This window comes from Phocoena phocoena, chromosome 9 (genome assembly GCF_963924675.1).
Source record: "Phocoena phocoena chromosome 9, mPhoPho1.1, whole genome shotgun sequence".
Lineage (NCBI taxonomy): Eukaryota > Metazoa > Chordata > Mammalia > Artiodactyla > Phocoenidae > Phocoena > Phocoena phocoena.
This window is the reverse complement of record NC_089227.1, coordinates 61,219,878-61,247,762: the sequence shown is the minus strand read 5'-3', so window position 1 is coordinate 61,247,762 and position 27,885 is coordinate 61,219,878. Positions and strand designations below refer to the sequence as shown.

The window sequence follows — 27,885 nt, the reverse complement described above, 5'->3', positions numbered from 1 at the left end:
TAGGTTCCACATACATGCGTTAATATCTGATATTTGTTTTTCTCTTTCTGACTTACTTCACTCTGTATGACAATCTCTAGATCCATCCACGTCTCTACAAATGACCCAATTTCATTCCTTTTTATGGCTGAGTAATATTCCATTGTATATATGTGCCACATCTTCTTTATCCATTCGTCTGTCGATGGGCATTTAGGTTGCTTCCATGACCTGGCTATTGTAAATAGTGCAGCAGTGAACATTGGGGTGCGTGTGTCTTTTTGAATTATGGTTTTCTCTGGGTATATATATGCCCAGTAGTGGGATATATATACCCAGTATGGTAGTTCTATTTTTAGTTTTTTAAGGAACCTACGTACTGTTCTCCATAGTGGCTGTATCAATTTACATTCCCACCAACAGTGCAAGAGGGTTCCCTTTTCTCCACACCCTCGCCAGCATTAGTTGTTTGTAGATTTTCTGATAATGCCCATTCTAACTGATGTGAGGTGATACCTCATTATAGTTTTGATTTGCATTTCTCTAACAATTAGTGATGTTGAGCAGCTTTTCATGTGCCTCTTGGCCATCTGTATGTCTTCTTTGGAGAAATGTCTATTTAGGTCTTCTGCCCATTTTTGGACTGGGTTGTTTGTTGTTTTAATATTGAGCTGCATGAGCTGTTTATATATTTTGGAGATTAATCCTTTGTCCATTGATTCGTTCACAAATATTTCCTCCCATTCTGAGGGTTGTCTTTTCGTCTTGTTTATGGTTTCCTTTGCTGTGCAAAAGCTTTTAAGTTTCATTAGGTCCCATTTGTTTATTTTTGTTTTTATTTCCATAACTCAAGGAGGTGGATCAAAAAAGATCTTGCTATGATTTATGTCAAAGAGTGTTCTGGAAGGGATTTTAAAAAATGATGATTTGTTAAAAACTCTTATTGAGGTTCTGTAAGTTGGTCATCATGTGTTTGGATCCTTTGGGTTTACAGAATTGAAAAGCCGAAAGCATTATCCCTGATGTTGCACACGGCAGACATTAGCCATCCAGCAAAAGCCTGGGAGCTCCACCATCGCTGGACAATGTCACTCCTGGAGGAGTTCTTCAGACAGGTACCTTGTTGCTCTGCTAACCACGCCCCCACTGCTGTCATCCATGGACATATCCTGAATTTTATATTTCAGCAACGTTGTGAAAAAGACTATTGCAATTACAGTCATCTTTGTGGAGGGAGGGTTCACAGCTTTTTTTTTTTTGGTCTTCTGGTCATGTGATATTTGAATCTCACCTAAATTCTGATTCTCGGACTGTTATGGTATTTCTATCCTATGCAAAAAAAAAAAAAAAAAAAATGCATTTCCTTGTGGCAGTCTTTTGTCAGAATGTCAGCTGATGAATGCTTTTACTTTTTGAGGGGATGAATGACCAAATGGCAGTCGCTTTAACTCACTTCTCTGTTATAATTGGCTGGATTGTTCCTTTCTAGCAGACAAACCCATGTTGTCAAGTTCCAAAGCCGGGCGGGGCAATTTGAGGTCAAGAAATCACTAGAAGCTACTGTTCCAATTATATTTAAACTTAGTATATCCTAAGACACAGGGTTGTGTTTTCTGCAAGAATAGTGAGAGTCTTTAATGAGGATACATTGCTTTGAATTTTTTTTTAAAAAAGGTGCATAGAAGTAGAGAAATAAAAAGGTAAATAAATGCATAGCCCAAGACTGCTGTCTTCTCAAACCCAGACATGTGTGCTAAGCTCATCTCAAGAAGAGCTGCCATTAAATATCTGCTGTGAGATGTGAGGTCCTGAGGTTGAAGGCAAGATGACATGTAGATTTGGGGACCTGAATTACAGTTAATTCATATTAATACAGTTAATTCATTAATTCTTGTTAATTTACTGAGGGCGGTTACAGTATGGATTCAGAGACCTCTAAGATTCCATAAAACACTACATATTAACACCAGTCTCAACTTTGTCCTCTAAACTGACAAGACATGTACTCTTTCACTGGTTACTCAGATTTCTGGAAGCAAATTACTCTTATGATTACTCTTTTTCTTATGATTCTAGTTTGAATGGAGAAATTATAGAAGGCCTTTCTGTGTTTGTTTTTTTCCTTCTGAAGCTACACACAATATCCAGTAACAAACTGGGACTAGAGTTAACAGCATATTAGGCAAAGTTCAGAAGGCCCTTTATTGGAATTTTTATTCCAACGGGTTTGTGGTCTGGAACTAATGAAATCACTCCTCTGGTTCCCAGTGGTCTCATCTGTGATTTGTCTTTTGGAAGGTGGGAGGATTTAAAGGAAGGTTGAACCAGATTTTTTCCTTAGTGTCCTTCCCACATTAAATGTTCTACAATTCCTTCATTCTGTCCAAGGGTGCACATCAACACGTGCACACACGTGTGCCCCCTTAAGCTGTTCTATGAATACGCCAGCAGGTACCTTATTCAGCATATGGCTGTTTCCCTTACATGGTCATTGCTTGGCCTCACAGAGTAGTTCTCAAGGGGAACCGAAGGGCGTGAGAGGAACTAGAGCTGTACACGTGTGGCCATGCTGTATATACAAGAATGACTGCAAAATCATCCTTAATCGCGGGCTAATTTTGAGCCATTTTTCCAGAGGTTACTTTTCTAATATTAATGAAAGAATTTTCTCCAAATCTCCACTTCCCTTATCATATGCTTTTTTTGATTATTGCTTTTGTAATAATACTCCCTATAACTAGGAATATTTAATCTATAGCCAGAGGTAAATCATCACTAACTCATATAAGTTTGAGGTATTGAAGTGATTCGTTTTTTTAATTGTGAGAGAGTGAATATGAGAAATTACTTAAATATGTGAACATTTTTTCCGATTAAAGGAAAGCTTGTTTGCACAAACATAAGCTTGAATTGAAAGAAAGTGTACCAGAGGCAATGTGAAAATAAGCATATTGAATTTCTTGCCAATTGGGAATGGAATGTTATCTCACTGGACTGGAACTATTTTTTAGCAATTATGATTCAGTAAATTATTTTTATTGACTTAATGTTTTAACCCAGATGCCATAAGCCATGGTAAGTAACCCACGTAGGAGAAATGTTGCCTGAGTTCTTAACTATAGATTTTAAATTGGACAGTTCAAATGGGAAATCTCAATGGGACTGTAGAATCGTTGAAAAAATTACATTTAGAAATTGGGTTATATTTCAGAATAAGGGCATATAGCCTCAGTGCTGATAGACCAGACCTTCTATGCTTTGCTAAAAGAGTAAGTTACATCTTCAGTTTTACAACCATTTTTTACAAAATCCAAGCCACTGCCTCAAGTCTTTTACAATGAAATATTGACTTTAAGGAAGTATAAGTTTGCCTCTTTGGTGAATACATTTTGAGATTCATTTCCTTAGTATTGCTGTATATTTTTCAAACATCTCCTATAATTCTTTTAATTTCCTCTGTGTTTGTGGTTGTTTCCCCGCTTTTATTTCCTATATCAGTGTCTTTTTCCTTTCTTCTGTATGAAATTAGCTAATCATTTGATTAGTTGCTAATCTTTAGCTAATCTTTTTTATTTTATGATGTCAGTCACTGTTTTCATTTTTATTAATTCATTTCTTCTGCTTGAGTTTATTTTGTTCTTTTGCTAATTCCCTGAGTTGGATGCTCAATTCAATTATTTTCGTTCTGCCTGTTTGATATTAGAAAATATAAGGCTAGGAGTTTGTGTTATCATGAATCTTGTAGGTTCTAATATGCAGGTGTTCACAATCCTTCTTTTCTAAATATTCTGTAATTTGGGTTTGATTTCTCTTTTGCCCAAAAGTTGCTTCAGATGGAGATGTTTGTTTATGTAATTTTCCAGTGGTAGTTTCCTTTGCTTTCTACTTTCGCAGTTAATTTGTGGCTGATTGAAATTTGATCAAAGGATTGTTTTCATTGTTTGGATCTTACTGTGAAACTCGTTTGTCACCTACTTTATAATCAATTTTTGTGAATGTTCATGGCTCTTGAAAAGTAGGTTTATTTTCTACTTACCGGGTATAAAATTCAAAGAACACCAAGCACATCCACCTTATTAATTATGTCATTTAGGTATTTTATATATTATTTTAAAAATTTTGATCTATCATGGGCTGACAGGTGTTTCTATTATTTTCATTTTCTATGTGGTATAGTTTTTGCTTCATGCATGTTGATTCTGTGTTATTTGTGTTCTTGGATACTCATAACTGTTAGATTTTCATAGTTTACTGTACCTTTATCATTATAAAGCCCACTTCTTTGTCTTATCTAATGCTTTTACCTAGAATTCAAATTCGGCTCATTTTAAGAAGAGACTCTTGTCTTTGCAGAACTTTCTACACTAACCTTTTCAGAGACACTTTGATTTGGGTGTGTCTTTTAAACACTGTATATAATTGAGGTTTTTCTATGAGTCACTCTAAGATTCTTTTATTATTTGAAACCAGCCATATTAACATCTATTGAAATGACAGGCATCTTTGCTCTTAGGTGCTGTCATATTTTATATTATGATTTCTGTTTTTGTGGCTTCTTTTTAAATCTTTCACTATATTGGTGGTACCTTCTGCTTTGTTATGTTTTTATTTCTTCTGATGACTTGAAAGTTTTATATTATGTTCTAGTGGCTAACGTGATAATGAAAACTTGACATCCTCTATTTATTTAGATAGTATCTATTGCCTCCCTGCAATAGTAAGCTTCTACGTCCTCTTACTGCTTCCCCAACACATCATTGTAACTTGCTTAATTCTTATAGTCTGTTCCTTTGTTATTTAAATAGAGCTCTATTCCTTTATATATCAGGTTTAAATGGTATATTTGCACCCCCATTTTTAACGCATAAGAAGGACAGCACTTATTCATAACTCCCAACACCTTTCCCATTTTCCTTTCGTAATATAACTAATTCCTTGTTACTGTTTGTTGGCTATATTATTTCTAAATTCTTAATATTTTCTAAGTGAGCATTCTGTCTCATGTACTGTATGCTGTTTACAAAAAACACACCCAAAACAGTGTGACCCAGAAAAGTGGAAAATAAACAAATTTGGCAAAGGCATAATTCTCCAGTTGTTCTTGTCCTGGCTCTACTCAGTGCTGGCACTTCGGCCATGGTTGATCCATTCATCTATTGGTTGGTCAAAGTTGTTCCTTGAGTGGTTTCTTCTAGAAGTGCTAAAAACCACATTTTTGTGTGTTTGCAAGTTTTTCTACTGCTGTTATATTTGGGTCACAGTTTGTCCGGGTAAGACATTTTTTTGAATCAAGCCTTCTTTCCCTGAGGTCTTTTTTAGATTTTGTTCAAATGTCTTCCACCTATGAATGTTGTTATGGGGAGGTTGGAGGCCATGCTAGAATTATTTCCACGTCTAGGTGATATATCTTTTTGCTTATGTGCCCTAAGGATAATTTCTTTACCTGTGAAGCCCGGTGACATTACTAGGATATATTTCAATAACGAGTGTTCTATAATAGCTTTTCTTGGGACCTGGCGTGCTCTTTTTCTGTATAGATTCAAGTTACATTCATTAAATTTTTAATGATTTCCTTTTCCATTTGTTTTTGTTTCCTTCTTTAGGAAAATCAGTTATTCATATGTGGCCTCTCTTGTTTTTCTTCCATGTCTGTTATTTTCCTTTAAATCTTCTTTAACTCTCTGATCAGTGGTATTTTGTTCAGTCCTGAACTCCATGTCCCTTACTGTGTTTTTATCCAGAATAACTCTCCTTTGTTTGGCTTCCAACACAATCTTCATTTATATGATGGTTCTGTTTTTCTTTTCCATAGCTTCCCTGAGCTCTGCTAGCTCCTGGTTCCCTAAGCCCTGGTTCTTGATAATTTCAGGAGTTTCTTTCGGATCGTGGCAGTATGTTTGGTCATCACTTGGTGGCACTGTTTTTTCTGGTGAATGTTCCCTATCTGTTATTTTTATTTTTCTGTTCCTTTATTTATTTTTTTTCTTTTCATGTGAAGTAACTTTTAATAAGTTTTTTTTCCTGGTAGTGGTGATAGTGCTACCTCCTCTTTCTCCCCCCCTCTTTCTCCCCCCCTCTTTCTCCTACCCCTCTTTCTCACCCCACTCTTTCTACCCCCCTCTTTCTCCTCCCCCTCTTCTCATTCTCCTCCCTTCTTCCTTCTTCTTCTTCTTCATTTTATTATTATTTACCATCTTTGAGTGAAATGCATTATTTTTTGACCAACTACTTGCAGGAGATATGTGCCAGGGAGAAACTGGAACAGCAATATTCTAAGTTCCATGGTTTATTATAAGGCTTCTATGACATGGGGTGTGTGTGTGTGTGTGTGTGTTAGCCTTTACTTCTTCCTGGTCAAACAGTAGGCAACAGTTGTAGGACGGCTCACAGTTCAGTCTCTGTCATCCACCCACTCTCTTGCCATGCTTGTGTGTTTTCTCATTCAACATTTTCTTCTCTACTATTCCTTGGAGCTAAATAGGGTGCAGAGTAGCTCCTCACACCAGCGCTTACTGTCTCTCTGGTTTTCCCATGTAATGGATGTGGGGTACTTTTCCTGTCTGAGTGAACTTTGGAAACCTCTATTCTTCAAGCTTTATCTGAGATCTGCAGCCATAGGCCTCTTCTCTGGGCATCTTACCTCTCCCCTCCCAGATATGCACGGCATTTTGCAGCCGTTCCTCACGTAGTTTTGATTTGAGATTACAGATTTCTCCTAATATTCATTTGTGTTTCTTTTGTTTGTCATTCTCCTGTTTTGAGAAGATAATTTCTGAGAGGGAAGGGCAAAGATGTCTTTACTATACTTATCTTAAATCCAAAATCATAATAATTTTCTCATACCTCATATTTGTAACTTCTTCCTCTGGGAAAGAAGAATGTGTATTGCTGCATTTTGTTCAACTTGATGCTTTTGTTGCCTCCCCAATCAAATACCTTTTCTTCAGTCTACCTGGAAACACTCGCTTGAGATATCACCTAACAGTCTTTTGAAGCTCTTGCATTGAGAGATGCTGTCTGCCTTGTGAACTTCCAATACAAAAAGAACCTTTGTTTCTCTTAATCGGTTTGCTGCTTACAGATAGCTGCTGTAACAAACAAACACCCACATGTATAACAGTACACATAACATGGAATTTTATCACCCACTCATGTAAAGTACCGACAAGTGTTGCTTGATTGGCAGATGGTTTACAATAAGCAGTGATTTTAGATCCAGACTCTACCATCTACTTGGCTTCCATGGTGCTTATCTACATCAAGCAAGCAAAAGAAGGGAGGACATAGAAACATAGGCATAGGTGATTTTATAGGCCAGAACTGTGGTGGAAATACATCCCCTCTCCTCCTGTTTTATTATCTAGCACGAACCGCCACAGATTCTGGGCATCGTAGTCTAGCTACATGTGGACAGGAAATGGGGGGGGGTGGTTTGTGAACAACTAACTGCCTAATTGCTCTCCCAGCTTGCTTGTGATAAATGTCCAAGTGACCAAAGGAACTTGAGTGTTTCTAACCAAATTCATCTTTTCATTCATTCAGCTAACATTCCTTGTGTTCCTTTTGTAGATTGATTCTGTGACCTTATCAGTCAGTTATCTTAACCCCTACCACAAGAATGATAGTTATTTATTTTTCGGCACTGTCCTGGAAGAAAAAAAAATGAGTTCCTTTAAAAAAAAATCCTTTGTGCTGACTGAGACTTCCCCCTTTTTTGAAAATATTGACCTCTTTGACAAAGAGGAAGGTGTATGAATAATTCCACAAGGGCCAGTAGTTAAAGAGTTGTACAATATTTTATCAGTCAAGCTGGATTTGCCTGTAGAAGTACATTCTTCTGTATTACTTTCCGCATATTTTTTCCAATTTATAAATGTATCTGTCCTCCAGAGGGAATTCAGGGACCACTATCTTAAAATAGGTTTTTAGTAGTTGGTAGTAATAGTTAATTAAATCCAAAAGATGTAAGTGATGTGTGGATGTGGGTATGGACAAGTCCATGGGATAAGAAGTTGCTTAATATCATGTACTTTTTCAGTAATAAAATCCAAATTAATGCATACATCTTAATAGTCAAGTGGTTAGTGTTCTTCTAAGCCACACCCATTAAAATGCACCAACAAAACAACTTATATCCCTGCTTCATAAGGAATAAGAGTGGGTTTTATTTGTGTTAGCTGAGCTAGCCCACTGAACCAGCTACACAACAACAATTTATGTTATAAATACTCTTCTTTCTCGTCATACCGCCCAAGTAGAAATAGCTTTGGAGTAAGTTATTTTCATCATGCCACTTGAGAGATAGAGCAGCCCTCAGCAAGGCATACTCAGAAACAGAGGGACGATTGTGTCCCATGGGCTGTTCATACAGGAGAGAGTACAGAAGGAACTAAGCCACTTCAGGACTGTTCCTGAGACCCTTGGATGTCCCCAGCGCCCATTGTGACCCCCACTATTCAGCTTCCTCAGACGCCCATTCCTTTTCCTTCTTTTCAATAGATCTTAAATGTGCATGTGAACTAGCATCCTTTTTCTTTGGTAACATGCCTTAGAAAGAAAAAGCATTCAGTTTTTGAACTTTGTCGAATTAGGTTATTACTCTTTATTTACTATAGGTTCATTGGCGATATTTATTATAATCAGAGTGTAACAATTAGATGTAACAAGTTCACTAAAAGTTTCTCAGATCTTCACTTAGATGGTAGAAATATCTACTGGGAAACAATAATTGTTCTTTTAATGTATTTATATACATTTTGTCACTTAATCTTCATCGTTACTTGATGACATAGGGATTATTATCCCACATTTGAATTGAATGTGTGGGGCTTCCCTGGTGGTGCAGTGGTTAAGAATCTGCCTGCCAATGCAGGGGACATGGGTTCGAGCCCTGGTCCAGGAAGGTCCCACATACCGCGGAGCAACAAAGCCCGTGCACCACAACTACTGAGCCTGCACTCCAGAGCCCGCGAGCCATAACTGCTGAACCCGTGCACCTAGAGCCTGTACTCCACAACAAAAGAAGCCACCGGCATGAGAACCCCGCGCACTGCACGGCACCGCATCGAAGCAGCCCCGCTCGCCACAACTAGAAAAAGCCGGTGTTCAGCAACGAAGACCCAACACAGCCAAATAAATAAATAAATAAATTTATTTTTTAAAAAACTGAAATGTGGAGAGGGAATATAAACTTCCTGTGATCACACAGGGGGCGAGAGCAAGGCCAGATTCAAGCCCAAGTCAGTAGCCACTAACCTGGGCAGATTCTTTTCTGTTAAATTGAATCAGCACAACTTTGCGGCTCGCAGAAGGGTGACACATTTTCCCTTTTCTCTGGGTGTGTGACTGAAGTATTGCGCTCTGGTTCAGAATGGTTTTTAAAAATCATCTCCATCACTCTTTAGACTTTCCATAGCACTTGCTTATTATAGTCTTGTTTTTTGGTGAGATTGAGAACATATTGGCCAGAGAATCATGTTTTATTATTGTCTAACTTGATAAACACAAACAATTATTTATTTTGCTTCTTTTTCGTTCCACTTTTCATCATCACTGAGCCCTGCAGTGAAGACCCCAGAAGCACTTATTCCAGTTGTTTATGGCTTTAGGTAGCACTTGGAGAATGAGTCCAAATCAGTCCAATTAGAATTGGTGTCTTAGACACTCCCCACAACTGGGAGGGGTTTGCTGGCTCAAGAAAGGCCACAGGTCAGCACAGGGCAACTGGAGAACACACAAGAATTCTGACTGCTGTGCTGGCTCTAGGCCACAGGACACGTTGCTTTTCTTATTTTCCTTGGGGGACCTGTTGCTGTCTGGTGAGGCTTTCTATACAACAGCATGCACCTTTGCAGTTGGATGGAATGATTGGACCCCAGAGGGCTTCAGCCTCTTGGTGTCTTTTATGCAGAGGAGCAGGTCCCAAAAGGACATATTACATAATGTAATGGGAATAATTAAAGACCAGTGGCCTTTGTGGCAGCTGAAGTTGTGAAATAAAATCTGGGCAGCTCAGCCTGTTGTTGTTAATTTACTTTGACCTCCTGTTTTTCTAGGGTGATAGAGAAGCAGAGCTGGGGCTACCCTTTTCTCCTCTGTGTGACCGAAAGTCCACCATGGTTGCCCAGTCACAAGTAGGTACGTGTTTGCCAATCCGTTGGATGGAACGAGAAACCAGAAAGGAGTGTCTGGAAGTAAGCTCAGATGCTCCCAGTGATTCTTCAGCTGGGAACCTGGCTCCATTCTGCTTGCTGTGCTCATGGCTTTGGCTGGTTGGGCTGATGGAGCAGCTCTCCCCATCCTTCTCCCTGGAGTGTAGCTGGTTCCCAGGAATATTAGACAGTGACACTCTGCTGTCTCCATCATTCCCTGCCAAGAGAAAAAGGGACCTTAACACTAAGGCAATGACAAGAATTAGTGGTGGGAAGCCCATTCTATTTCAGTCTCTCCATTCTGCATGTAACACCAGAAGTTTCCTCAGTGATGCTTCCTCTAGCCCTGTTTCCAGGACAGCACCATTTCCTGGATGACCCTACTTCCAGGAATGGCTCTTTTAAAATGTTTCCTTCCCCTTCCTCTTTCCTCCCTTCCTTCCTCCTCTCTCCCTCCCTCCCTCCTCCCTCCCTTCCTTCCTTCCTTAAAAAAAAAATTTAGCACTTTTTTTTTTTTTGGTAAAGATAACTTTTACACTGCTAATAACCATAATATATGGGCATTACAGAATTCTTCAGGTGTGAGGGAGGGTACCAGTGCCAAACATAAATTAAATGTCATCAGTGATCTCCACCTTGGAAGAGTCTGAAATCATTCAAAAAGTAAATTCAACAAAGATTTGTTGATTTTTTTCTACTTGTGTTTTGGGGACTTATTAATTTTTTTCATAATATATTGAGTTCCTTTTAGGTGTAGGGCACTGCTAGGCACTGTAACAGATATTATTAAAAAAACAAAGACAAATTATACATGGTGTCTGCTCCCAAAGACATTGAACCAGTATTGGGTGGTAGGCAAGAGACTGAGAAAACAAAATCTATTAGATTATTACAATGCTAAGGTAGAGATTGTACATGGTACAATGAGATACAGAATAGAGTGTGTGAACATGACCCAGAAAGACTTGTTTAAAGGTAATATTTGAGTTGAGTCCTAGGAGATAAGTAGGCAGTGTCTAGGCAAATGGTGATATGTGTTAGAGGTGGATAGGGGTGGGTGGAAGGAAATTGCAGACAAGGATCGGCATATACTAAACAAGGAAATTTAAAACAGTATAGTATTGTCAGGGAATTAATGACAAATAGTTCCATTTGGCTGGAGCAATAGGTAGGGAGTAGGATGTGGTGAGGGACATGTTTGGAGAGAAAATCAGGTCCAGGTTAGGAATAGCGTGTGCTTATACTTTCCTGTAGGAAATGAGGGCACAGCTAAAGAATTTTAAGTAAGGTTAAAACTATATATAAATTGATATTTTAGAGTAAGAATCAGCAAACTATAGCCTGTGGGCCAAATCTGTCCAACTGCTTGGTCTTGTGAATAAAGATTTATTACAACACAGTTAAGCTCATTCATTTGCATACTGTCTATGGCTGCTTTTGCACTACAGTGGCAGAGTTAAGCAGTTGTATGACAAACTCCTTTATTTAGGTTTTGTATGTGGCCCACAAAACCTAAAATATTACTATCTGGCCCTTTACAGAAAAGGTTTGCCAATCCCTGCTTTAGAAAGATTTCTCTCTCAGTAGTATGTGCCGGGGACCAGCCCCAGCAGAACAGGTTTCTCCCGAAGGGGAGACGGAGTCGGCGTGGACAGAACGCAAGACACCTCAGAGGATGCAAGGATCTGCCAATTTATTGTTACAATTCCGAAGCTTTTTATACTGTGAGGCAATCTCACTTTCAATCTTAACATTCTAGTTCTCATACCAAAGCCACAAAATAAAGGTACACAACAGTAAAACCAAAGGTCATTTACATCAAAAGATTATATCAGCAGGTTAGGCAGGTTTTATGATCAGGTAATCCTCTTATCTCCTGTGGTCTCTTTCATCCCCTGTGGTTAGGTATATCTTGGTCACATCTAGGTCTGGAATTCTGTTTGCGGTTTCTTCACCTTTCTTAAAAGCAGATGTTCTTGTATTTGCACATTCTATTCAATCAGGCCGTTAATCAAGGTACAAACTTAAGCACATCCTTCTCTTAACAATTACAAACCCAAAACTTAAGTACATTTTTCTCTTAACAATTACAAACCCAAAACTTAAGCACATTCTTCTCTTAACAATTACAAACCCAAAACTTAAGCACATTCTTCTCTTAACAATTATAAACCCAAAACTTAAGTACATTCTTCTCTTAATAATTACAAACCCAAAACTTAAGTACATTCTTCTCTTAACAATTACAAACCCAAAACTTAAGTACATTCTTCTCTTAACAATTACAAACCCAAAACTTAAGTACATTCTTCTCTTAACAATTACAAACCCAAAACTTAAGTACATTCTTCTCTTAACAATTACAAACCCAAAACTTAAGCACATCCTTCTCTTAACAATTACAAACCCAAAACTCAAGCACATTCTTCTCTTAACAATTACAAACCCAAAACTCAAGCACATCTTTCTCTTAACAATTACAAACCCAAAACTCAAGCACATTCTTCTCTTAACAATTACAAACCCAAAACTTAAGTACATTCTTCTCTTAACAATTACAAACCCAAAACTTAAATACATTCTTCTCTTAACAATTACAAACCCATACAGTAATAAAAATTCTCTCCCACAGGCTTTACACGTTCACCGTTATCCTTCAGACATCGCACATTTTTCCTTATAATTATTTGGGAGGCTTTGGGGGTGGACATTCTACCTTAAACCTATTAGCAAATTCCTTTGCAAAATACTTACAATATATAATTTGTCCTTTATAAGCATTTCTGCACAAAGAGCAATGTAACTTGTATAAGCTTGCCATGTAGCCTACTTCATCCAGCTTTGAATACACCCAACGTAGCATAAGTCCTCCTTGCCACCTTACCCAAATATTTCCCAGCATATCTATTACTCCCCAGGGGGGCCATAGTTCATCTAGCTTTTCTTCTAACGTAAGCTTTTGCCACACAAATGCTCCTGTTGTGTTTCCCTGCACCCAATGTCCTGGCCTGGGAGTGGGGATTTCGGGTGTAGTCATTGGGGGAGCCGGAGTCTTTTTTGGTTTTACCCTAAGTTGGGGTTTTTCCTTAAACCCTCCGTCGGCACTGGGGATATTTCCTAACATTAATAGTAATCCTATAAAAATCACTTTAAGCAAAACCAGGGGAAAACAAGGGGAACCACACAGAGGAGAGCTTTGCTTCTCCATATTTGTACCTGATAGTACCAGCTTTGCTAGGCACTATGGGTCTCGTCCGTGCTGAGACTCAAAGGCACTTCTTATATGGCTCCCGACATCTCCCCCTTTTTTATTTTTTTTTTAAAAAGGCAGTATGCAATTCCACTTTGGTTCTATGTATACTCTGAAGAGCAGCTTGTATTAATCGGATGATGACTAGAAAAGAAATAAGAAGTAAAATTATAACTACTCTGGCAGCCCCATAATTTATTAAAATATGCATAAATGAATTACCATTAAAATAACTTTGTAAATTTTGTAAAAATTCTGCAGCAGCCTTAGAGGGATTCATATCATATTGTGAGGCTGCAATATCATGAATCTGTTTATGCAAATGTTCCAAATCAATTCCCAAATCATTAGAATTCCATATATTTAAAATATGCATTTGAATTTTTTCCCAGGAATACTCAGAATGATTTACTTTTAAGGGAGTGACACATATCCAGGAGTATTTTTTATGGCAAGTTAAGGATAAGCGAATTTTTAAAGCAGTACGTTCTTGACCAATATGTAAAACTGCTTCCTCAAGGGCATCAACCTTAGTTTTTAATTTTCTATCTATAGCTTCTTGAGTAGCTAAAGCCAAGGATATATTTTTTGATAAATCATTAGCATATTGTGCTGTCTGTACCTCTTTCACTAAGGCATACGTTGTAACAGTAAAAGAGCTCAATATTCCTATCAATGCGGAAATCCCCAAAATTAAAGTAGCCACAAATCTTTTTGGCCTCATAAGTTCTCTAACCTGTTTTATAATTTCTGCTCCTGTATCTGTATACCATGGTTCTGATAAAGATATTGGCAACATAATATAAGCTGGTCTTTTTAATAACATAATTGTTTTTATATTCATATTGGAGTTCACACAGGTTGTTAATGCACATTCATCACAAGTTATAAAAAACCTTCCATTGTTTTTTATAATTTGTAATTTTTCAGTTTTATTAGTCAATAATATGGAATATGGAGAAGTCACACAAGCCTGGATAAAATACTTATTCTCTTGAACATTAGGCCTTCTTAATATAATTGAACTTGTAGCTAAGGGCAATCTCCATAATTGTGGTTGAAAGGAAGTCTCATTGTTATTAGTAAATGTATATATAGGTGCTACCCATCCATGACTATTCCATCTATTTACTTTTATTTGTGAGGGAATCATAGATTCATTCCAAGCATAATTTGTAGCATATTTTAGATATTGCCGGTAATTATTTTCAGGGGTATTAATACTCCAATCTGATACATAATATTTAGTTCCAGGAATATTAATATGAATTTCTTTATTATTCATACAGTATATCTAATAAGGATATCCACCACCATCATCAATCCATTTTTATTCCTCTGTTGCCTTACTTAAAGCATTATCACAATCTGGGTATCTTTGAGGATGTTTTGTGCTAACAAATTGTACTTTATTATTTACCTTATTTTGTCCCATAAATCTTCTTAATAACACCCATAAGTTTTTTTTAACATTATTATCCTCTTTAGGAGAATCAGTTAAAAAGGCTGAATTTACTATCGGTAAACATCCATTTTTTATACGATCTGATTTTCTTAACCTCTCAGAATTTAAAAAGAAACAAATCGGAGGAAAATCCGATTGTCCCTTAAAAGAAAAATTATTATTTATAACAAATTGTTCGTAGCCTTGTACATCATGAACACCATCAGTTAGTTCAGGAAATGAGGAAGTTACCGGAATAATAGCATCTTTCTATGTATAAGCATGTAGTATAGGAAAATCAGGAAAATAAGCCCAGTACGTATCGTTAGCATTTACCTGTACTGATAAAAGACTTAACATGGCCACAAAAAAGTTAGCGGCAGTCAAAGGTATTTTTTGAGTGTTTACAGCATTTTCAGCATCCTGGCAAAGCCTTTTTATAGCTCCCCACGTTACCCGTTGCGCATCTAAAGTAGAAGCAGCATATCTCCTCTTTTTTCCCCGGCGTTGGGTCCCAAGAAGCTTAGGCTCTAAATGCTCAGGAGAAGTTTGAGTCTCTCTATGACATGTGGACTTAAATGATAATTGCTGCAGCGGGGGAACCAGCGTTTCTGTCATTGAGTCCTTCGGTTTCTCTTTCTCTGACATTTCGGGTGTCAGACTCATTTCCTGACAGACGCTTCGGTAAATTCCTTACCACCGGATGTCTAATTAAACAATCTGGTATCCAGATGGGTGAGTCAAAGGTCTGTGGAAAAACATAAGCATATCCTCTACCATTGGTTAGTAGTATGTCTGGTCCATTCCATTTTCCAGTTAACACATCTTTCCAAAGAACCATTGGCTTTGGTTTATCGTTATTAGCCTCCCAATGTATCATCATTGGAGTTTTTCCTTCATTATTCATATTTATATAATTGATTACAAATAAAGAATGATTTACAATATGATGAGGGGAAAAATATTTTAAATCTCCATTTTGTAATTTATAAATCATATTTTTTAATACCTGATTAGTTCTTTCAATTATAGCTTGTCCTTGTGGGTTATAAGGAATTCCAGTATTATGAGTAATGCCAAACCTCTGGCACAATTGTTAAAAGGATTTTATAATTTCTTTTTGTATTTTATTAAAAGGTGGGGGCGGTGGAGGAGGCCCCTTTATGTTAGTCACTCCTTTTCCTAACTTTTTAGATTGAGAAGAAGAATTTTGAGAGGCTAATGGGGGAAGCCCCAACGCCTTAAAACTTCTTGACTGTGGTTTAGTTAAATTTTCTTCTCGTACAGGGAAAGCCCCAAGATCATACTTTCTTCTCTCATAATCATAAGCTGCTGCATCTAAATCATCTTGATCAGCAGGTGTTAATTCTTCATCATGGGTTGAATCTTTTAACAAAATAGGCTTAGATTTACCTTTTGACTTATTTACCTCCTCCTCTGAGTCATTATCATTAAGGCTACAGTCTTTTAAAGCTGCAGCCAAAACCTCAGTTTCTTTTGATATTTTGGGGGAAATTAACAGAGTTTTTTCATCTATTACTTCTGTTGGATATTTATATGGTTTTTTTTGACCTTCAGGTAAGGGGGCAATACTTTCTCTTATTAAATTCCACAAAGTAAAAGTATCTACAGGGACCTTTTCTGGCCCAAAATGATTATAATAAACCTGCAAAGTTTGTCCTACCTTTTGCCAGGTTTCTATATTAACCGTTCCTTGTTCTGGAAACCAAGGACATTGTTCCTGTACAAACTGAAAAAACTGAGTTAATTGCTTATTAGTTACCTTAATTCCTCTTCCATTTATCATATGTTTAACTATATCTATAAACAAGAGCCTCTTCTTGGACTCAGTGTGTCCCATTTTGACACCGATTACTCACCTCTCTTGCCAGTCCTTCTCTAACTGGGGGTCTGCAGCACCCTATGGTGAGACTCCTATCCGTCTGAAAAATATATATATACACTTACCCCTTCAGGTCCCTGTTCGGGCGCCACTTGCCGGGGACCAGCCCCAGCAGAACAGGTTTCTCCCGAAGGGGAGACGGAGTCGGCGTGGACAGAACGCAAGACACCTCAGAGGATGCAAGGATCTGCCAATTTATTGTTACAATTCCGAAGCTTTTTATACTGTGAGGCAATCTCACTTTCAATCTTAACATTCTAGTTCTCATACCAAAGCCACAAAATAAAGGTACACAACAGTAAAACCAAAGGTCATTTACATCAAAAGATTATATCAGCAGGTTAGGCAGGTTTTATGATCAGGTAATCCTCTTATCTCCTGTGGTCTCTTTCATCCCCTGTGGTTAGGTATATCTTGGTCACATCTAGGTCTGGAATTCTGTTTGCGGTTTCTTCACCTTTCTTAAAAGCAGATGTTCTTGTATTTGCACATTCTATTCAATCAGGCCGTTAATCAAGGTACAAACTTAAGCACATCCTTCTCTTAACAATTACAAACCCAAAACTTAAGTACATTTTTCTCTTAACAATTACAAACCCAAAACTTAAGCACATTCTTCTCTTAACAATTACAAACCCAAAACTTAAGCACATTCTTCTCTTAACAATTACAAACCCAAAACTTAAGCACATTCTTCTCTTAACAATTATAAACCCAAAACTTAAGTACATTCTTCTCTTAATAATTACAAACCCAAAACTTAAGTACATTCTTCTCTTAGGGACTTGAACCCTGGACCCTCAGATTAAAAGTCTGATGCTCTACCGACTGAGCTATCCGGGCTCTATTTACTTTTATTTGGTTCTGATAAAGATATTGGCAACATAATATAAGCTGGTCTTTTTAATAACATAATTGTTTTTATATTCATATTGGAGTTCACACAGGTTGTTAATGCACATTCATCACAAGTTATAAAAAACCTTCCATTGTTTTTTATAATTTGTAATTTTTCAGTTTTATTAGTCAATAATATGGAATATGGAGAAGTCACACAAGCCTGGATAAAATACTTATTCTCTTGAACATTTAGTAATCCTATAAAAATCACTTTAAGCAAAACCAGGGGAAAACAAGGGGAACCACACAGAGGAGAGCTTTGCTTCTCCATATTTGTACCTGATAGTACCAGCTTTGCTAGGCACTATGGGTCTCGTCCGTGCTGAGACTCAAAGGCACTTCTTATATGGCTCCCGACAAGTATGGAGGATTAATTGGAGGTTTTGAGTAAGACTAGAGGCAAGGGCTCCAGCTGGTGTTTTCTGCAATGTTACAGGGAGGAGATGTTGAGTATCAGAACTAAGGCAATACAGGAGAGAGGTAGCATATAAAACATTAAGGATTCAGCTGGATGCAAGGCTAAGATAAAGGCAGCAATCTAGGTTGAGTGGTTGAGCCATGTCCTATTTACAGGGACTGGAGGGAAAGCTGATGAGTTTGTTTGGGTTTGCACATGTTGAATGAATTTAACTTGTGAGAAAAAGAAAAGGTGAAAATACTGTCATCAAACACTTCAATTTCAGCTTAAAATTATACTGCAATTAACTGCAATTCAAATTTGGCTATCAGTGTTTCTTTATCAGGACACTATTGGTATTTGCTTGGGACAATTCTTGTCTTGCCAATTACGTTACAGGATTTTTAGCATCCTTCACTGCTGGGCATTGAATGCCAGTATCACTTCCACCTCGGTCACTGTAAAAACCAAATAAGCATTTGTATGTTTCCAAACACTATATTTCCTTTGACTGGTATTTAGTTTCATGTGGCTGTGTAATGAGTTATCACTCTTAGTTCCAGATTCTGTATTTTCTCCTGATGTGTCACAGAACACTGGGGTATTTTTGAACTGTTGAGACAGTCAGTCTAGCCCAGCATCAATTATCTCCCCAGCATGGTGATCTCTCAAAGGTATAGTTCCAGATCTGACCCTTCTCCTAGTTTCCAACCCTGTTTCTTCCAATTCTTTTGACCCTCTTCCATCTGGATAGGTCTCTGGTACCTCAAGTCAGCAAATCTAAGACCAAGCCCACCATCTTCCTCCCCAGTCACATTCTCCCCCATTGCCCCTGTTCTCTCTGCCTTCCTGTTGGAAGTCTCTGACAGATCCCACCTAGAGGCAGGACCACCTCCCGCTGTGCATGTATCTGTGCCTCCATCACACTCTCACCTTAAAATGGCACTGGATCTTGCCTTCCTTACCTTGCCTTTGAGCTATTGCAACAGCTTCTAAAATGAGTTTCCCAGCCTCAGCCCCTATTGTTCTCTCCCTTCCCATCCATCTTGCCAGATTAACATTCCCAAATAACATCAGAAAAAAATCTTATACAATGCTGCCCAGACATCTCAAGGGGCTCCTAGTGCCTATCTAAATCCTAACCTTTAGCCTGATACTTAAGAACCTCCCTCCTGAGCTGATAATGACCTGCCTCCCCAGGCTTTCCCTTTCTGACTTCAAAAGAATCCCTAAGCCCCAGTCATTCTCCAGACACATCCTGCGCTTTTCCCTATCTTTGTCACTTTGCTTATTTCACCCCCTGCATCTAGAATGAATACCCTTAAGGGCTCAGCTCAAACATCACAACCTCCATGATGCTGTTTGCAGCCTTCTCAGTGCAAGGGAAAATATCCTCCCTCCCTTACCTTCTCAGGAGCCTTTATTTGGGCTTCTCCTTTAGCCCTTTCCATTTTTGTGCTCATTTAATTCCTCCCATAACCTTCCTAGGGCAGGCAGGTTGTGTTACACATCTTAGTCTTTTATGCAGCACCTATTACATCGTTTTTTTACATAGTAGATGTTGAACTTGCATTTTTAAGCACTTTATTGAACTATCTCCTAAAAAGTTATAGGAAGGTTATGTAGGAGAAATGGAACTGACTCCTGATATTCAAAACAAGGAATATATTAAATGATTAAGACCAACCTATTCTCTCCTAATCTGATCTAGCGCTCCTATGAAGATGAATTTTAAAAGAAAGATACAACCCATCAGTTGGCATGGGAACATATGGAAAGGCCCAAGTTAATATGCAGTTCCTCTGAAGTTTTGCTGTTTCTCTTCAGGCTTCATTGATTTCATTGTGGAACCCACCTTCACTGTCCTCACGGACATGACAGAAAAGATCTTGAGTCCACTAATTGATGAAACCTCTCAAACTGGTGGGACAGGACAGAGGCGTTCAAGGTCAGTGCTGAATCTTGAAAGCTGGGGGTCAGGGTGGCCTGTCCATGGGGATAGACTTCTTCTGGAAGGGATGGGGGTGGTACTTCATAATTATGTTCATCCTACCTCCTCCTTATAAAAGATAAAAGGAGGGGCTTCCCTGGTGGCGCAGTGGTTGAGAGTCCGCCTGCCGATGCAGGGGACGCGGGTTCGTGCCCCGGTCCGGGAAGATCCCACATACCGCGGAGCGGCTCGGCCCGTGAACCATGGCCGCTGGGCCTGCGCGTCCGGAGCCTGTGCTCTGCAACGGGAGAGGCCACAACAGTGAGAGGCCCGCGTACCGCAAAAAAAAAAAAAAAAAAGATAAAAGGAGGACTCAAAGTTGTACTCTCTGTACTCTCCAGGCTGGCCTGTAAGGGGATGACCAGGGTCTAGGTGATGGCCAGCAGGTTCCCAGTACCAACCCCCCACCCCGCATTCTCTCTTTTGGCGGCTTTGCTCTCAACAGCATCAGTCACTGCACTTCACCTGCTGTGCCCAGAGGGTCCTTGCTCCCCATACTCCAAAAGGAAAGTACCACTGATCAGAGTTATCACAAGAAATGAAACTGACTTTCATTTCTAGGTTCAGGAAGAAAACAGAAAAAACCTGAAATTTTAAATCACCGTCTGCCACAACTTCACTATATTGAGGGTAGTCTAGTAGTCAAAGGGCACAGCCTCTGGAGTCACAATCCTGGCTTAAACATCCTGACTCCATTCCTTATTAGCTGTGCCATCTCAGGCAAGTTGCCTCAGTTTCCCCATCTGAGAAAGCATGGATTCTACTCATAGGTTACTGGGAGGATTAAATGAATTATTTAATCTCCGTAAAGCCCTTATAACAGGGTCCAGCACAGGGGAAGTGTCAGCTACAATAAAGCTAATGCTCGGTCTTTACTAGTCGTATTACCAGTAGTACAACTCTCGCCTCCTCCTCGTCCATGCAAAACCTTGGGCTTTGTCATAAAGGAGAGAAATGTAATGAAGAAAAAGAAGAAAAGAGCAAGAGAAGGAGTAAATAAGAGGAAGAAAGGCAAGAAGACTATTAGGACAGTGGGACCCCAGGGATGCTTAAGACGGAGGGACCCAGTCAAGGCTGCTAACAAGGAGGACAGAAGCCCCCTGCCCGAGTCCCACAGCTCCACAGCTCTGCCGGCCCTGGGCTGAGACCTGCCCTACTTATCTAGTCAGTCTTGGTTGTCATTCAGTGGATTTGCATTTGTGTCAGTCACTACTGTAGCTCCTTGGAAGTGTGTGATACTTTAAAGTCTCCCAGAAGGATGGCACTTTCTATATTATAATGTTATATATATTATTGTATTCCCTATGTTCAAAGCTTAAAATGATACCATCTTTAAAAAGGTCTCCTTCATGACCGATCTCCCACAATCTCCATGCTGTCTGTGCCTCTCCACCTTCCCCAGGAACATAAGGAAATCACCTTACTCTGGCCTTGGGGATCCTGAGATCAGAGGATCTTGACTTCAGGGGGAGGGAGAGCTGGAAAGAAAGAGGACCAAGTGACTGGGTAACTTGGAAAAGTGGTCAGTGTGGAGGCAGGTGGGTGAACTGTGGAACCAAGTAGAAGTCAAGTTTAAATGCATTGATTTCCGAAAGTCAAAGGCAGAGAATTCTTGTGTGGGGAACCTAGTCATATGGAAAAAGAACATCTGAACTATGGGGGCTGTGGGGATGATCAATAGTCATGAGGCTGAAATCTTGGGGTTTTGTTTTCCTACTGAATATGGAGACTTTCCCAGCTGTTGAATATGGAAAATAGGAATTACAAAGCTCAGGCCCCAGGAATTTCACACAGTGAAATTGAGTGTTAACCACTCTTCTCATAGGCTTGTTTATCGGCACACATTTTCCAAACACTAACCCTCCTCTTCCGTATGTTGTGGGGTTTTTTTTGAATTTTATTTTATTTACTTTTTTATACAGCAGGTTCTTATTAGTTATCTATTTTATACACATTAGTGTATGTATGTCAATCCCAATCTCCCAATTCTTCCGTATGGTTTTTTTTTGTCCTCCAGTTTGAACAACATCAGTTCGGCAGATGCAAAGCGATCAGGTGTCAAGAGCTCTGGCTCAGAAGGAAGTGCCCCAATCAACAATTCGGTCATCCCTGTTGACTATAAGAGTTTTAAAGCCACTTGGACTGAGGTGGTGCACGTCAATCGGGAGAGATGGAGGGCCAAGGTGCCCAAAGGTAACGTGCTGCTGGGGAATATTATCCAAACCACTCAGACCCGCTTACAAAGCAAGGCACTGCCACCCCTGACTTATAGGTGTTGCAAATGAAGCACAAACTCAGGATATAAATTCAAATCGCTGAACGTTAGGATCGACCATCTTTTGATCTTCATTATATCGAACGCTCAGTGCACGAGAGAATGAGGCTGACCACCAAGCTTCCCGACAGCGTGACCTTTGTGCTATATGACCAGACTCTCCTCGAAATGAAGATTCTACAGAGAGTGGGTGTTGCTATTTCTTGGTTTCTGCTAGGCCATTTTGTCATTCTTATTTCATTTCATGCGGCACGTTTGTGAGGCCTTTATTCCTTCTTTTATCTAAATGAAGCCTAGCCAGTAGCCACTTCGGCCATTATGTTGGGATAGAAGGGGCTTTAATCTCCTTACATGCACTTTTATCTCTCATGTTCTCAATTTCCCTTCAGCCATTACTCAGGCTAACCTTCTAAGATGAAGGTAATGTGCAGGTTAACAGAAATTTGAAGACAGAAAAGTCATCACTCTTGATACTAGAAACAAACAAACAAAAAAGCCCTGAAATCTGTTTTTCTGAAAGCTGAAATTCATTTGCTCATATGCATGTTTGTGTTTATTGAGCACGTGCTACGTGATTCGTACCTACTGCATGCTCATGCTATAGTCTAGGTAGGCACGCATCCCTGAGGTAAGTCTTAGGAAGCTGTGATGCTTGATTCCAGAGAGGGCACAGACGTGGATGGCTCTAGAGCCCAGCAAGGAGACTCATCTCAGTGGGGTGCGTGGAGGTGAGCCTTCAATAACAGTCAGTTTTCGCCAACATCTTATTGAATGCCTCCCGTATGCCAGGCTCTGTACTCTGTGTTATTCACAGAGGTGAATAACAGACATCCTTGTCCTGAAAGCTCACGGTCTCCTGGGTGGGGTGGGGAGGCATTTGTACAGAGTTTCTTTCAAAGTAAGAATGGGAGTTCAGTTGAAGCTTTGCACTCATCGCCAGCACCTACTGGCCCCGAGCCCCAGACACTCATTATAGGCAAGGAAAGTTTTATCTCCAGTCACAGCATCGCACATTTTTATCCACCCAGTGTCTGCACAAGTGAGAAGAAGAGTAGGAGTAGACAGGCACAGCACATTCTGGCAGTCTTGGTCCTCACACATTGGGGGCAGGGGGCTGCTTCTAGTGTGGAAGAGATGAGACCTCACTGCTGGAATTATTCAAAGGCCAGCACTGTGTCCTGTCCAAGTGGCTGTTCAGTTCAGGTGGGGCAAAGGGTTTACCTTTACGACTCTTTTAAGGCATAATTGGGCCCTTATCATTTGGGGACAGAGGTTGCATCCTGAGCTCTGGAGGGAGCCAACGCCTCTTTCATATTTTAGGTGTGGCCTCTCACAGTCTATTCAGATGCTTTAAACATTGAAATCCTCCCTGTTGGCAGGCACTGCAAGCAGCAATGGTAGCTACTGCATCATTTCAAAGAAGCATTCGTTTTTTTTTGGTTTTTTTGCGGTACGCTGGCCTCTCACTGCTGTGGCCTCTCCCGTTGCGGAGCACAGGCTCCGGACGCGCGGGCTCAGCGGCCATGGCTCACAGGCCCAGCCACTCCGTGGCACGTGGGATCTTCCCGGACCGGAGCACGAACCCGTGTCCCCTGCATCAGCAGGCGGACTCCCAACCACTGCGCCACCAGGGAAGCCCCCAAAGAAGCACTCTCTTATAATCAATTACACTCATTACACTTGAAAATTCAGTTCCTGACAGCACGCCATTGAAAGTGGTACTTCAAAATAATTTGTTTGCAATTATGTGGCTTACTAAAATTACCTTCTGAAACTAATCACCTGGGGGAGCATTAGACGGTTTCTTTTCTAGGAGAAAATTGGCCCTTTAAAAAGAACAGGTAAATAAGCACTAATAGTTTTTAAATATGTGAGGTATGCTGATAGAGATAGTCTTAAGCTAACCTGTCCCTAACCTTGGTTGGGGTGCTTGAGAAGGCATCTTGTAGCTAGGATTTGAAGGATGCCTGGGGTTGAGCCATGAATTTGGAAAGGGAGAACAAGGAAAAAGGGGTAGACAAAGGCACACATATATTTCGTGGGAGGATAGTTTGGGTATCAAAGCAAAAGTTGGGAAAAGAGAGAGTTGAATCCCTACTTGCCCTGTGCTCTTTGGCAAATTCAGGCAGAGTCTTTGAGAAAAATTCCCTTTGGGGGATGATACTAGACATCGCAGAGTTGATGAAAAGAACAGAAAGACATAAGTAAAGCACTGAGAACAGAGCCTGCACATGGTAAGTGCCTGATAAGTAGTAGCTGTTATTTTGAAAAACTGAAAAAGAAAGTTAGAAGTTTGAATGCAAAGTTAAGAAGGTGGTGGTCAAAATGCCCACCTATAATTAATATTTTATAACATTTTCAGCTTCCCATTAATGCCGTTGGCTGGTTGGCTGGTGTCAAGAAATTCAGTTTGCATCTGTTTTTCCATTGGTGGTTGGTTTGTGCTATACTATTCCAGGCTGTTTTGCTCATGGTTCTTTTTTACCAGAAAACCCCGATTTCAGCAAAGGCTGCCCTGCATGGGGCACTTGAATATATGTTATTATTAAATTGATCAGAAATGGAATTGGATCTAAAGTCTTAGTTTTATTAATCAAACTGATTTACAAAGCTAGCTAGGCCAGAACGCATAGTTGTTAGGAAAAATTGAATCAGTGTTTTTTTTACAGCTCTTAGGGCTGAAAATCACTATTCCCAAACAAAGATATGTAGGTGTAACAATTTCCAAGTCTGATAAATATTGATCAGTTTCCATTCAGGATTTCATACTTTTTAAACATTTTTTTCTGGCGTAAGAATAGTAGGTGTTTAGGTTACCATGCTGAAATATAAACAAAATATATAAAGAAGAAAATAAAAATCACTCATAACCTCTCCAGCCAAATATAACTACTGTTGAAATTCTGATATAATTCTTTTTAATTCGATTTTCAATGCATATTTATAAGTAAAAATTTCCCCTTAAGTTGAGATTATAGTGTATGTAATATAGTATTTTCCTTCTCTATTTCTATTTTGAAGATTTTATTCTGATACTGAATATTCTTAGAAAATATGATGTAAATGGCTACATTGTTTGGAATACCATAGTTGAACCATTTCTCTGTTACTGAGCATTTTGGTTTCTAGTTCTTCATTATTGTCTATAACACGGTTATGAACATACAAGTTCAGCAGTCTTTGAGCCTACATCTGATTATTTAGGGTAAATTTCTAAATATGGAATTCCTCTGTCAAAGTAGATGAAAAATTCTAAAGCTCTTGATGTATATCATCAAATTTCTTTCAGGAAAGTTTTTTTTTTAAACCGTGTTCTCTTTCAGTGGAAGTGTAGTGAGAGTGCCATTTCCCTATATTTTCCCCCTTTATTTTTCTCATTGGGATGTTTATATTTTTATTACTAATTAATAATAACTTTTTATATATTAAGAATAGTAACTCTTCAGTTGACAGACTGTCTTGCAGTTTCTGCCCTACCTCTGTCCAGTTAGTTTGTCATATATTATACCTTTTAACTTTGTTTGTTTTTTAAAAATATATCCTATTTTTATTTTACTACAGATTATCTTCATATTTTTATTGAATTATGTCTCTATCAAGGTAAATATGAAATAGTATATAATGATACTCCTTTGCAAGTGCTGAGAAGTTTATTGAGTTTTTAAAATTTTCCTCCATTGTCACTCAGTTTTTATTGAAACAATAAAAGATTTTCAACCTAGGTGATTGTAAGTAAATTGCTATTTTACAATTAACTTATTCTTTAATATTATTTTAAATATTTGCATCAAGTTTTATACCTAGCTTAACAATTATTTTTATTTAACACTATGATGTACTAGTTTTACTGTACATCATTAACATATTTTCCTCATTCTGAGGTTTTTTTTCTTTTCTTTTTTTTTTTTTTTTGCCCACGCTGCGTGGCTTGCAGAGTCTTAGTTCCCCAACCAGAGATTGAACCTGCTCCCTCTGCAGTGAAAGTGCAGAGTCCTAACCACTGGACTGCCAGGGAATTCCCTCATTCTGAGTTTTTAATGTTGATTGAATTTTTCTCTCAGCTAAAGCACTTTTGCTAAAATTTTTAGAAAGGTCCAGTGGGAACATCTTCTGAGTCCTGAATTGTCTGGGAGTACCTTCCTGTTGTTCTTGTATATAATCAAAAGTTGACTGCTCAGAATTCACAGTGTCTTGGTTGTCTTTATTAAGTTAGATTCTCTCCTTTTCTTTCTTTCTCTCTCTGTTTGTAGGTGGTTTAGGTAGGCATTTCAGAGAATTATATTAAGGAATACTTAGCCCAATATCATTTTTAACCATCATTATTCAGAAAGGCAAATGAAATGAAGAAATCAATGTATTTCTCCAAGACTGCACAGACATTCAGTGTAGGATAGAACCAGCTCTCAGGAGGAATGTAATTTATAGATCATGAGGGCTGTGCTCTACCTTAAGTCTTTAGCTCCTTGCTTTTGGACATTTTCATAATGATCACATCACTACAGATGGCGTGAAATGGAAAGCAGAAGGAAATGAGATTGAACTACAGTGTTTGCTTTCTACTAGTCTAGGAGCCTAGGAGTTCCATGGATGTTAAATCTAAAACCTGAAAAGTTCATTCTTTGTATATATGTCATCTCTGGAACTGTTACCATCTACAAATTAATTGTTCTATCACCTACTTTGTCTCATAGTAGGAAAGATTTTATGTATATTAATATTTCACCTTGAAAATATAAGGAGATTGGATTACAGTAGAACAGATGTTCCTTCTGTCAATTTATTTTCTCTTTTCTTATTTATGTGTTTGCTTGTTTTTGTCTACTTATTTTGAGTAGTAGCACTGGATGCTGATGGCTGATCACACTAATATCAGATATTTCAGAGATACAAAGAAGAGATAGGAGTAGAGTAGAGAAATTGTAGAACATTTCAGAGCCATCCATTGGAACATGACTGCTGCAGAGAAAGGAATCATGTCGGATCTGATTATGATGTCATAAGAGCTACCATTCACTAATTTAAACATTAATTGCCTACTGTCAACTGTAGTTGAGCCCAAACAGACTTGTTTCTGAAATGTACCCCCTGGTTTTTGGGGGGGGGTTTGCTAGATTTTCCATAGAAAATTGGTCTGACTCAGTTGTCAAATGAATTTTTCTTGCTTAGATAATATGTTGCACTCTTGTAGCAAAGCAGAATTTAATACCTTCAGCTTTCATCAAAATTACTTTTAACTTGGGGATATTTTGAATGTTGAAAGTTTGCAGTAGATTCAGTGGGGATTCTGTGAGAGGATTATACATTATTTTACCTGATATCTGAGTATAACTGAATTCTCTTCCCCCTTGGCCCTCTTTCCCTCTCTGTGTAGTAAGTACAGTCATCTTTTTACTTACCTATAGTCAAATACAGTCAAATGGCTAATTTTTTTCAGGATAGGACTTTAGGGTGTGTATAGTTCCTGTATTTTATACTTGTCTGGATTGCTGATGATGGAATATGAGTCAGGTTCATTGGCAGATAGGGTGAATCACACCCTCTGTGTACATTTCATTTAGTCAACAAATACTCCATGAGCATCTGCTAGGTGCCAGGC

At 38.8% G+C, this 27,885-nt stretch overlaps 1 protein-coding gene across 3 annotated transcripts in view; it reads left to right on the top strand.

Moving 5' to 3' along the window:
* The window catches only part of PDE1C (phosphodiesterase 1C), a 565,059-nt gene that overhangs the window by 480,360 nt on the left and 56,814 nt on the right, over nt 1–27,885 (top strand). For all 3 annotated transcript variants that reach the window (XM_065884420.1, XM_065884421.1, XM_065884422.1), the window contains 4 exons: nt 974–1,094; nt 10,035–10,116; nt 19,852–19,972; nt 22,032–22,207. In XM_065884420.1, coding sequence (XP_065740492.1) covers nt 974–1,094; nt 10,035–10,116; nt 19,852–19,972; nt 22,032–22,207 — 500 coding nt within the window. The remainder of the gene's footprint in view (nt 1–973; nt 1,095–10,034; nt 10,117–19,851; nt 19,973–22,031; nt 22,208–27,885) is intronic.